General features: G+C 42.2%; 1 protein-coding gene across 6 annotated transcripts in view; it reads right to left on the bottom strand.

The window, feature by feature from the left end:
• The window catches only part of Heatr5a (HEAT repeat containing 5A), a 98118-nt gene that overhangs the window by 22831 nt on the left and 62466 nt on the right, over positions 1–12821 (bottom strand). For 4 of the 6 annotated variants that reach the window (XM_040743111.1, XM_040743110.1, XM_040743113.1 and 1 more), the window contains exons 22-28: positions 11931–11957; positions 9029–9164; positions 7318–7497; positions 3122–3361; positions 1705–1886; positions 632–700; positions 44–223 (exon numbers count right to left, since the gene is read on the bottom strand). In XM_040743111.1, the coding sequence (XP_040599045.1) occupies positions 44–223; positions 632–700; positions 1705–1886; positions 3122–3361; positions 7318–7497; positions 9029–9164; positions 11931–11957 (1014 nt within the window). The remainder of the gene's footprint in view (positions 1–43; positions 224–631; positions 701–1704; positions 1887–3121; positions 3362–7317; positions 7498–9028; positions 9165–11930; positions 11958–12821) is intronic. The other 2 variants (XM_040743114.1, XM_040743116.1) reach the window with 1 other exon arrangement.

Below are 12821 nucleotides of genomic sequence, written 5' to 3'. Positions count from 1 at the left end.
CTAACAGCTCCCATAATTCCCATCATCAACGAAGAGCACCAACCTCCGCCCAGGCTTTCAGCACAGCCAAGATCTCCATGGTGGAAGCACTTTCACTATACAGGTGGCTGAGAGCTTCTTTTCCAGCCTGCACTTTCGTTAGTGACGAGACAAGCAGCTGATGGACTCTGCGGAGATCACTGAGGTCACTTACAACTCCACTTGCTATCCAGGCACTGCAGACCTGGTTTCGAGAAGACCAAAAGTTAGATTTAAAAATTCGGTTGTTGGGCCGGCTGTTGGTGGCACATGCCTGTAATTCCAGGCTGGCCTCCGAAGTCACAGAGATCCACCTGCCCCCACCTGAGTGCTGGGATTAGAGGGGTACGCCACCGCACACAATTGTGGCAGTGTCTGTAATAGAAACAGAAGAAACCCTGACAAGCCCATCAATACAAACTATTCTTGTAACAGGGACTCCCACAGACTGGGACACCAGGCAGTTGCGGGTATGAAGCAGGGCTGTCCCCAAATGTGCTGATATGCCTGCCTGTGAGACTGTAAGCTCAGTATGTAGCCCAGGCTGGCTTTGGACTCCCAAGTGCCTGGCTTCTAAGCTTGTCTCTTCAGCTTTGACTCTGTATCCACTCACCTGACACGCTTTGGCAGTGATGTCAGGTGGTGTCTCTGGAGTGAAGGCTGGTCTAAGAGCTGCTCCAACCTGACAAGGAATCACATGATACGACAAACATCAACAAGGGAGCATGGCTTTAATCTTATGGAAATCATCCATTAGGGACAGGTTTCATGGACCATTGATTTTTGTCTGTCCTGTATGGCAGCACATTTCTGCCTCCAGGGGAGCCCCGCCCCCAATCTCAGTCAGTCTGTGTAGTTGCTGTGCAGCTAGTAACTGGTTCCAGGGAACCACACCAGGTACCCAAATCTCCTAAGACTTTGCTTGGAGGGACTGTTTCTCTGTAAAGACCTTGTTACCAATCAGAGGTAGGGGAAGGGTACTCAGAGTAAAAGCCAGTGTGGAGAGTCCCCCATTATCTTGCACTGCAGTTCTACGAGGGCAGAGACCTAAGAGCCTGGCAACTCCACACACTTCGGCCCCTTCCTTTGGCTACAGCCCCATGCACACAGGGCTTTGCTTGCTGGGAAGAAGTGATGGAGCTGCAAACAACTAGAGAACTGTTCTAGTGGATCTCCTTATTCCTGAGCAGCACAAGCTGCCTGTCAGTCAATAGACAGATCACAAGGCCGGCGGTTCTGCGTCCATCCTTGGACAGCTGAACACAGAAAGACCAGAAATAAAGCCGGGTCCTTTCCTAACCCTAGAAAAACCCTGAAGGAGACGCATGTAGCACTCTAATCGAGGAGGGATGACGGTAATGCACACATGGAGCCTGATTATTTACTGTTACGTTGCTAAGTTAGACACTCTGCGAGAGATTTCCTACTAAAGACTTCTATTCCTGTACATTAAAAAGGTTTTAATTTAAAAAAAAAATCAACCCTTAAAGGCATAAGCCACTGTTTTAAATATATGATTTTGCTTTTACTTAAGCTTTATAAAATGCTAGTTATTAGATTTGTCCTACAAATACATGTATTTTCTGTGCATGGGTTATAAGAGACAGTCTTCATGACACGATCTCACAGCTTTTAACAGTGTTGCTTAATAGTAATACCAGGAGAGTTCTAACAGATATTGCTTACATTGGCTTGATACTGTTCCAGAATAACATGGCCTGGAAACTCTGGCTCTGCGACATCTGCAAATCGTCGGATAACAAGCAAGAGTGTGTCAAGGCCAGAGAGACGGAGTTGGTCACTATGGTCTGTGGCAGCCATAAAAGCCATGCGAATTAAATCAGCAAGATGGAGCACCAAAAAATCATCTAGAAGACGAAAAACATATATTATCATGAGAAAGAAAAGGCTGAAGCTAAGATCTCTGTTATGTGACAATGTCCTCTCTTTCATAGCCCACGCTTCCTTTAGGCTCTTCTGATTTGACTTACTGCTCTGTTTCATCCTGTGTTAAATAGATTTTCAGGCTAAATTGAATGTGTAGCATGAATTCTCTCTGATCTTAATAATGAAAATCTGGAGTCAGATATCAGGGGTAAAAACTGAAGAATCAGAGAAGCAGAGCAGTCAGTCACTGGACATCTTACCTCTCCCAAAGCTCAGACCAAAGGGATGCTCCTGTCCTCAGACTGCATCCTCAGACTGCATCCTCAGACTGAACTGCTCCTCAAACTGCCTGCTGCTCGGACTGCATTGAGCTCCCGTTTCCTCCTGCCTTGTGTACTTCAGGGAAGCCTTAAACTAACAGAGATCTGTTTGCCCCCGTGTACTTAGCAGAGCTTCAGCTGTGACAAACTTGGCAGTAATTTATTCTCTTTATGTCAAGTTGGTGCCAAGGAACTTAAAAAAAGTCCATATAGCTCTTTTATATGGATTATGTTTTTTCATGTCTTATCAAACATAGAAATATATAAAAAAGACCCTAGCTACAGAAATAAAAAATGTTAATTCCTTTCCTTCCTAAAACATATTCTTGCTACAAAAATTCTGAGGAGAAACAAAAGAAAACCATTTTAACTGTGTTCCAGTAGTACTTAGGAAATCAGTGTATACCCAGAAAACAGACAAACTCGAGTATCAGAGTTATAGAGTACACAATAAAAACTACCACATCTTAGTAAAAGGCAACTACAATCTTGATTTCTAGTATGGCGTCAGGGAGTATCAGTGGATGGCATACTCATTTTGTCTTGTTGGTGTCTAAAAGGATACTCATCCCAAACATACATCAAAATAAATGCTTGTTTGAAAACTAGTAAACGCAATATATATTCAGATTGGCAACACAATGTTTCGATTTAAAGTTTCTTAAAAACTACATTCACTAGTGTGTGTGTGTGTGTGTGTGTGTGTGTGTACGTGTTTCAGTGCCTCTCTTCTACCTACAACGCTTTATTATTTAACAGCTTGTTGAATGCCCTGCAAGATGGTGGGCTTCTCCACTGGAATAAGGCCTGTCAGTGCGATAGCTTTGTTTTAATGAAAACCCACCAGTCAGAACTCTACTTTCATCACCTGGCTTGTCCACTGCTGTGCCACTTACTTCTTGAATCCCTTTTCTTCATTTCTTGTGCTAAAGCAATGTCAAAATGGGCGCTGTTGGCATTTTCACACTGGTCAATTATTCTACAGACGCAGTCAGCAGCAAAGACTCTGGTGGCCCATCGAGGGTTACTGAACGGGTGTGGCTTTCCATCACTTCTGCTGGTCAAAACCGAGGCATCGTCACCTCTGTCTCCTTCTTCCTCTTGCATTGTATCTACGCAAGTTACGGCTGCAAAATCTTTACCAAGGGAGAACACAAATAATTACAACTAATTTCATACACCTTTATAATAACATAAAATAGTTAGGTCTCATAACAGCTGGAAACAGTAGTTGTCACTCTGATTTCCTCACACACGTTCTTATACATGTGTACCCCCAGTCATCACACACACCCCACACCAATAACAATAATGATGATGAAGATAAAATTGGTCAATCCCTTGCACGAAGATGGCTGTACTTAATAATTCAAAATCTCAACAATAAGGTTATCTCTTATTACTTTATTAAACATTAACTTTTTTTTTTAGACAGGGTCGGTGCTGGCTGGTTTTGAACTCCTAGGGATCTGCCTGCCTCTGCCTGCAGACCATAGGGATTAAAGACATACGCCATCATAACTACATCTGTGAACCTGTTAACCTTATAAACTAAATGGAACTAATGCTATGAAACAAACAAAGCTATTATACTTAAACTATCTTGTATGTCAATATTTTCAACTTTTTTTTGTTTGTTTTGGTGTGTGTTAGAATAGCAAAGAACTCACTAAGAAAGTTTTATCACAGAATACACTTTGATTAAAACGTCTACAGAACCAGATGTGGTGATGCACACTGTTTCTCCTTGCACCCTAAAGGCAGAGACAGAGAGATGAGTTCAAGCCCATTCTGATCAATAGAGAGTTGCAGGTCAGCCAGGGTTACATAGTGAGACACTATCTTTAAAAAGTCTACAGAGATTGAAAGATATTTTTCCCAATAAAAAAGAATGAATTACAGAGTATTAATAAAAAAACAACCCCCAGCCCTCCCAAACAAACCTCAGAACTGTAATGACAGAATAAGCCAGACACGCAGGATCAAAAGAGGTCCAGGTAGAACGCAGGGTCTGAAGAAAGCACCAGGAAAGGAATTATAGCCTCCCTGCTCCACATGCCAGAACCACACAGAACAAGAGGCTGCAGTGAACACGGTGCCCACTCAGCCCCTCACGCAGCAGCACCAAGTGCAGTCTGCCCGAACCACAGACCTAGGACCTTAGCTCTCAGAGCCGCCGAGCCAGCAAACTGCTCCCTCCACATTCTTTTCACCCGAGTCCCCATTCTTTATTTTTTATTTTTATTTTTTTGGTTTTTTCGAGACAGGGTTTCTCTGTAGCTTTGGAGGCTGTCCTGGAACTCACTTTGTAGACCAGGCTGGCCTCGAACTCACAGAGATCCACCTGCCTCTGCCTCCCGAGTGCTGGGATTAAAGGCCAACGCCCGGCGTCCCCATTCTTTAATCTCTACTCCTGCACACACGCGGGGAAAGAGGAACCCTTGTCCACCGTTGGCAAAGGTGTGAACAGACAGACACTATGGAAACTAGCATGCACGTTTCTTAAAAAGGTAGGAGAGGGCTACCCGATGACCCAGCTATACCACTCGTAGGCATATACCCAAAGACTCCTGTCCTACCACAGAGGCTCCTGTCCATGCATGCTCACTGCTTTTCATCAGCTGGTGAATGGATAAGACAATGTAGTACATACACACAATGGGATTTTATTCAGCTGGAAAGAAAAACGACATTACGAAATCTGCAGACAGAAGTAGGAAATATGCGGAGTTGACACAGGCTCAGAAAGACAAATGGCTCACGTTCTCTCTCATACGGATCCTAGTTTCAAATTTTTAGATTTGTATGTTTCATTTGGAGTGTCTGTAGCAGCCGGGAACCCAGAAAGGTCCCATGCAAGGGTGAGAGGAGAGTGGGACACACATCATAAGAAAGTAGAGGTAGGAAATACTGGGGGTAAAGGAGCTGAGCAGGGATAGTAAGTACATATCATGGCAAATGACCTTTTTTGAATTGCTAATTGGTGTGTGTGTGTGTGTGTGTGTGTGTGTGTGTGTGTGAGAAGGAGTCTGAATGAAGGTACTCTGTTTAGGTACTGGATGCTGCTGCTCCCGGAAACCCTGGACTACTGAATGAGAGTTCAGTGCTATAGGTATGGGGTCCCCATAAGACATCAGGCCGGAAGAGATGGGTCCTGCAGCGTAGACTGATACAGGCAGACCCTGGCATGTAGCGCCGTCTCCTTCTGCTGCCTGTGGATCAAGATGCAGAGCTCTCAGCTCCTTCTCCTGCACCTGTCTGCCCATGCACTGCCATGCTTCCCGCATGATGATAATGGACCAAACTCCTTTGTAAGAGTTGTTGTGGATGATGATAATGGACCAAACTCCTTTGTAAGAGTTGTTGTGGTCATGGTGTCTCCTCACCGCAACAAAACCCTAAGAGAAACTGTAAGTTACGTCTTTCATACTGGAACTCTGGATTTTATTTGGTTCATTATAGAAGAACTGGGCATGGTGGTGCACTCCTATAACCCTGTATGTGGGAGGTGGAGGCGGGTGAGGAGTTCAAGGTCATGCTGGGCCACAAATTTTACTGGAACGTAAAATTCTGTCTCAAAAAGCCAAAAAAAGGAGTTGCTGGGCATGGTGGCACACACTTCTAGGCCAGTGCTCAGAGGCAGAGGCAGGAAGAGCTCTGAGTTTGAGGCCAGCCTGCTTTACTAAGTCAGTTCCAGGACAGTCAAGGCTGTCACAACACAGAGAAACCCTGATTCAAACCCCCCCCCCAAAAAAAAGAAGAAAAAGTCAACTGCAGTGGTATGCACGCACCCTTAATTCAAGCATTTGGGAGACAAAACCAGACAGATCTCTGTGAGACCAGCCTGCAGAGTAAGACTGTCAAAAACAAACAAACAAAACAAAAACAAAAAGAAAACAAGAGGTTGGACAGCTGGAGAGAGAAGGCCAAGCAGTTTGAGCACATGCTATTCTTTTTTTTTTAAGTTTCTTTTTTTATTTAAATTAGAAACAATCTTATTCCACATATCAATCCCAGTTCCCTCTCCCTCCCATCCTCCCATGCCCCCGACTGATCCCCCATCCCACTCCTCATCCACTCCCATGGAGGATCATCAAGGTCTGTCACATCATTTGGGGCAGGACCTAGGCCTTCTCCGCTGTATTTAGGCTGAGAGAATATGGGCTCCCAAAGTCCATTTGTGCACTAGGGGCCTGGTTTGGTTTCCCAGCTGTCAGTCTGGGTCCATGAGCTTTCACTTGCTCAGGTCAGCTGTTTCTGTGGGTTTCCTCAGCGTGGTCTTGACCCCTTGCTCATCACACCTCCCTCTCTACAACTGGATTCCAGGAGAGGGGAGGGGAGAGGAAGGTAGAGGAAGGGGACGGGGAGAGAAGGAGCGAGGAGGAGAGCATGGGGATCAGGAGGATTGAGTTGGGGGTGGGAATAGAGGAGAACAAGAGAGGAGATGCCTTAATGGAGGGAGCAATCATAGGTTTAAAGAGAAATCTGACACTAGGGAAATGTTCAGAGATCCAGAGGATGACCCCAACCATGAATTTAAATAATAGCGGAGAGACTACCTTAAATGCCCTTCCCCTATAACAATATCAATGACTACCTTATATGCCATCCTAGAGCCTTCATTCAGTAGCTGATGGAAGCAGAAGCAGACACCCACAGCTAAGCACATGCTATTCTTGCGGAGGATCCAAGTTTGGATACCAGCATCCTAACAGCAGCTCACCACCACATGTAGCCCCAGCTCCAGGGAACCCAATGCCTTTTCCTGGACTTGGAGAGCCCTGTACTCATATGTGCACAAATCCCCACACAGTCACACATATAAAAATCATTTTTCAAAAAGACAAAAAAGAACTGTTACAGAAAAAAAATATTTAAGACGAAGAAAAAACCAACCTAATCATTACATGTACATTGTGCAAATTCAAAAGAATTCTAATAAGATATAGAAGTAGAATCTTCATTTGAAGAAAGCATTGACCATGTAATAATTAAAAATAAACAGATAAGTGAACCAGCTATCAATGGCAAACCATTTCCTATTTGGTTTCTTCTGATTTAACTATAGTAACCGGCAATTCCCAGTACTCACCAGCCGATGCGGCAAGCACATCTTTACAAAGCTTTAACCAAAGGGAGAGCTTCTTCACTGCCATAGATGTCAGCATGTGAAGTAAAGTCTCTCTGATGTCCTGGCATAGGCTTCTGTCTGTTTCTTTATCTAGTAAGGCCAGCAGTGCCCCTTCAAGGCCCACTTCTCTGATGTTAGTATCTGCAAGAAGAAAGTAGGTGAGCTAAGTAACACAGAAGATAGAACTGCCATGTGAGATGCACACATGTTCAGCGGTCACTAAACAATCAACGTTCTTTAAAGATTAGCCTAGGGCCGGCTTCTAAGCACTGTACAAACTGAAATGGGATGTATACTTAAATTTTACTGGGCTATAGAAATGGCTCTGCAGTTCAGAGCATTTGCTGCTCTTCTAGAGGATCCAGGCTTGTTCCCAACCACCTATAATTCTGCCAAGGAAGCCAATGTTTTCAGAACTCCTCAGGTACCCGCACCCACATGTGTAAACACCCAAACACAGGCACACACACCTATGTGCGTAATTAAAAAAGAAAAACCACAAATTTTACTAAGCAATGTTGAATTCTGCTCTACAATGGAGAACGGACAAAAAAAATCTTTTAACAAGTAGTAGGATTCATCTCCATTTTATTAAAATGTTATTTTGGCAGAAGCAAGCATGTATGAAAAATTACTTTACGACTAAATTTAATTTCTTTTACAAATTCTTTAAATGTTTGTCTGCTTAGTGGTGTTTGGGCACAACCGTGCATGTGTGGCAGGCAAAGGACAATTTGTGGGACTCAGTTTTTTCTTTCACTGCATGAGTTCTGAGGATCAAACTCAGGCCATGAAGCTTGGTGGGAAGGATCTTTTGCTCAGACATTCGGCTGCTGTGAATAGGACCCTTGACCTATCAATGAAGGGCTGTAAAACAGCTCACTGGGCTGTGACTCCCAGATTTCAAGTTCAGAGCTGTGGTAAGAACTAATAGGCATTTCTAACAAGTTCTCACAGAGTGCTCATTAGCCTCAATTTGAGAATCACTGCTCTAAGCCACTGTTGTCACGAGGTGAAATGGTAACTGTAGGGGTTACATTTGTAGCAAGTTTCAATATCCTATGTTAACTATTGCATCTTTTTTGGTGGTTTTTGTTTTTGTTTTCCAAGACATGGTTTCTCTGTATATCCCTGGCTACCCTGGAACTTATTCTGGAGAGCAGGCTGGTCTCAAACTCAGAAATTCACCGGCTTCTGCCTCCTGACTGCTGGGATTAAAGGCATTTTCCACCACTGTCCAGCCTTTACAAGTTATGGTGATTTAAAAGAAAATTGCCCCCAAAGGGAGTAGCACTATTAGGAATGTGGCCTTGTTAGAACAGGTGTGGTCTTGTTGGAGAAAGTATGTTACTGTCACTCAGAGCAGACTTTGAGTTCTCTTATATGCTCAAGACACCACCCAGTGTCTCAGACCACTTCCTGTTGCCTGAAAGATGAAAGACTCCCAGCTACTTCTCTAGCACCATGTCTACCTGAATGCTGCCATGCTCCCCTTCATGATGATAATGGACTGAACCTCTGAACTGTAATTGAACCACCCTAATTAAATGGTTTCCTTTATTAGAGTTGCTGCAGTCATGGTATCTCTTCATAGCAATAGAAAATCTAAGACACTCATCATTTAAGAATTCTTGTGTATATGGAAATTCTGAATACTGAAGAGAAGAATCACCTGCAACCAGGTCCCTGCTGTCCCGGGCTAGCAGGACAGCATGCTCTGAAACTTCTGCTGCTTCTCTCTGCACCAGCTGCCGCAAACAAGCCAGAACTGCTCTTCTCAGCAACAAGTAGGGGCTACAAAGATTCACCTGAAAGATGAGATTTGGGGAATGAAAGCTAAGATTCTTGGTGGCACTCAGTACATAGTCACTGAACTTTCTCCTGATTCTATTTAGCTCATTAGTAGGCTGGACACAATTTATCAAATACAGTGAAACTTTTTCAACTGTTCTAGAACACAGTAACAATTGCAACTAGAAACAGCTTAAGGAATAATATGCATCCTTAATTATACACTATATATATATACATACAGACAAGCAAAAGTTTTGACAAAGTTAGAAGACAAAGAATTTGGATACAAATAGTTTTAGGACAAAAGAAACAACTGAAAGAACTTACACATTGTACTCATGCAATTATGCTCATGGTTCTCTATGAAATGCTTCATGAACACTACAGTGATGTAGGCAAAACAGGGCATGGGTTCAGCTGGAAGCTCTAGTCCAAAGCCTCAGTGTGAACCCCCCATCTATCACTTGCTGGCTGTGTGACCTCAGGCAAGGTGGCTAGCCTCTCTGGGTCTTAGCTTCCACAGAATTACTGCCAAGAGCTGGCTACAGTAGGCACAATCAGGGACACTCAAAGACTCCGTGACTTACAGGTGTGGCTCCTCACAAAAGTTATTTTACTCGAAAGATTATAGGGAAAGCATACTTTCAAATAAATTTCACTCAGAAAAATTATCAGAAACATTCTTTAAATTAAAAAAATCATTTTTAGGGCCTGGAGAGATGGCTCAGAGGATAAGAGCATTGACTGCTCTTCCAGAGGCCCTGAGTTCAATTCCTGGCAATCACATGGTAGCTCACAACCACCTTGAATGAGATCTGGTGCCCTCTGCTGGCAGGCAGGGCATATGCAGGCAGAACACTGTATGCTTAATGGAAAAAAAATCTTTAATAAAGAATCATTTTAAAAAATGACTTATTTCTTTTTATCTTATGTGCACTGGTGTTTTGCCTGCACATGTCTGTGTGAGGGTGTTGGTCTCCAGGAACTGGAGTTACAGACAGCTGTGACTGCCATGTGGATGCTGGGAATTGATTGAACTCAGCTCCTTGGTACAGCAGCCAGTGCCACTGAGCCACCTTTTCAGCTTCTCAAGAAAATTCTTTAGTAACACTAAAGAACAGCAACTTTTACATACATGTAACAAATGTCTACACTTAATACATGCAAATCACAATGGCTTTGGCAGCAGCTTTACCTATAGCAAATGATAAGCTTGGCAGTACATTTCAAATAAACAATTCCAAGTCAGAAGTTTCCGGATACAAATTTCTCATTTTATTATTATTGTTATTATTATTGTTGTTATTATTATTATATTACTATTATTATTTTGAGGCAGAGTTACTCTGTGTAGCCTTGGGTGTCTTGTAAAACAGGCTGACTTTGAACTCTCTACCTGCTGAGTGCTGGGATTAAAGGTGTGCACCACCACCACCACCACCAGGCTAATTTTTGTTCTCTGAGTGGGAATTTTGCGATGTAGCCCAGGCTGGCCTTAAACTCACAATTTCGTGTCTCAGCCTCCTGATTACAGACATATACTACCAAGGATACAAATTCTCACGTAATGATCTTCTAAACAATATAAAATTTAGATATAAAATGTAGTTTTCCTTTAACTAATAAAGACCAATTTGGTATGGCCTACAATAATTTATATGTTTCTTTTGAGGAGTGGAAGGATGGAACACAAAACCTCACATGTGTTTTCTACAGAGCTTTACCTTAGCCCACTATAAACTGTCACAGTGATTTTGAAGTTAAAACTTGACAAACATGGAATAGCTATGACAGAGATCTGATGATCTGGTATATATGAGAAAAAGAGGACCTGCAACAGGTGAATTTGTTGCAGAAAGTGAGGCTAAATTCTAAGAAAAATAAAACAGGTGGTGGCAGGTACTGCCCACTGTATAAGGAACACATGCAAAAATGGGCAGGTTCTACGTTTGTAAGTGGAAGATATTAGGTAGGTTATCAGTGAAACACAAGACGGGATCTGCTTTGTAAGTATGTTTTAGTAGACATCCATGTTTCAAACTTAAAAGGGGAGAAGAATGCCATTCACAGACTCCTCAAGGTAATGCCACCAGTCGGGTTTAAGGCTTCTATTGTTAGGAACTAGTGTATAGGATCACACAGAAGTTAACACATAAACAGCAAGTCTGCTTGTGCCCAAGATTATTGTTCTAGTTAATGTCAATGATTAAAGACAACATTCTATATGAAAAATTTAAATGAAAATGAATACATTAGTTATTTTGATTGGAGTTTTACAAGCATGTAATACAAGGAAGGTGCAGCATTCATCAGTTAAACAATCCTTAAAAAAAAGCATGCTTAGAAATACTCTTCATGTGTTTGGTAAGAGTTTGGGGGTTGTCACACAGAGCAAAGGAGAAGCTTGACATCTCCATGTCATTCTCCAGCATGTCAATCAGGAAAAGGCATGTAGGCTGGGTTAAAGCAGGCAAACAAAGCAGGCAAAACACAGACATCAAATAAAACCATAATTACAATTTCTTTCTGAAATGAACATATTAAATCAAAATATTGCAAAATGTAGCACAAGGAACAAGGGCAGCAGCTGGAGGAGGTCAGGAAGGATTTGTTGACACCAGCATTAAATAAACACCAAGAAGCATGCTATGCATACTGGGTTGTGCATCAATGGTTAGCTTCAACACGGAGATGCGGAGGAAAACATCTGCAACCAAAAACAATACGAAGAAACAGCACTGCAAACTCAACAAAGTTAGGAGTCAGGGTCAGGGACCTACCAACACAGAATTATCCAACAAGATCTCCTGCACAAAAAACAAATGACAGACCAGTCACGACAAAATCAAAAGATAAATCTTAGGACGACTATGACAATAATCAGCTAAGCGTTCAAATATAAAGGCTGAGAGTTATCCTTCAAATTGGCTTAGCTTCAATCTAAAAGCATAGTTATAAGCGTTTTGTTTTCTAACTTGGTATGAGTTGAGCTAAGGTCTTGAAAATAGATGAAGTAGAAATTTCAGGATGTAAGGAACTAGGCAAGGACTGAATGTCCACCTGACTAATGAGGCTTTCTCTGGAGCTCATATTAGGCCCAGGAGACACATCTGACATCTGTGGGAAGGCAAGCTGGGCTGTGCTTACCATTCACCTCAGCACATGTTAACTATAGATGTTTTGATTTTAAAACTGAGTGCTCAGAAGTGCTATTGTCACTAAGTCCAAGTTCAGACAGACACGGGATAGTGTGAGGTTAGCAGGGAGCCTTTAGTGTATGACTCTTGCCCAGTGAAGACACACAATTTCTTTACTTAGGGAAATACTGTAAAATATAAACTCAACCTATAAATTTAGAATAAATTGCTAATCAAATTATTAAAATACTCTAGCATAATAGGAGGAAAACCATTTTAAACTATGACTTCTATTTTAAATGTAACAGACTCTGTTTTTCATATGTAGCCCCCCCTTTTTTTTGCATGAGAAAGGAAAAAGGTAATAAGTCTGATGAGATCTTATTTGTCATGGATTAGCGGTTGTTAATCTTACTCTGTTTCTTACTTAGTAAATAAACTTCAGTAAGTGAGTTCACATATTTGGTAGGGAGACTTACTCTCCATTTAAATACAGCAGCACTACTATTTTCTTAAAGTCAGATCAACTTGCAA

The sequence above is a fragment of the Mesocricetus auratus genome, unplaced genomic scaffold, assembly GCF_017639785.1.
Source record: "Mesocricetus auratus isolate SY011 unplaced genomic scaffold, BCM_Maur_2.0 Super-Scaffold_15014, whole genome shotgun sequence".
Classification (NCBI taxonomy): Eukaryota; Metazoa; Chordata; class Mammalia; order Rodentia; family Cricetidae; genus Mesocricetus; species Mesocricetus auratus.
The sequence above is the reverse complement of the archived record's forward strand: the minus strand, read 5'-3'. Positions and strand labels throughout refer to the sequence as shown.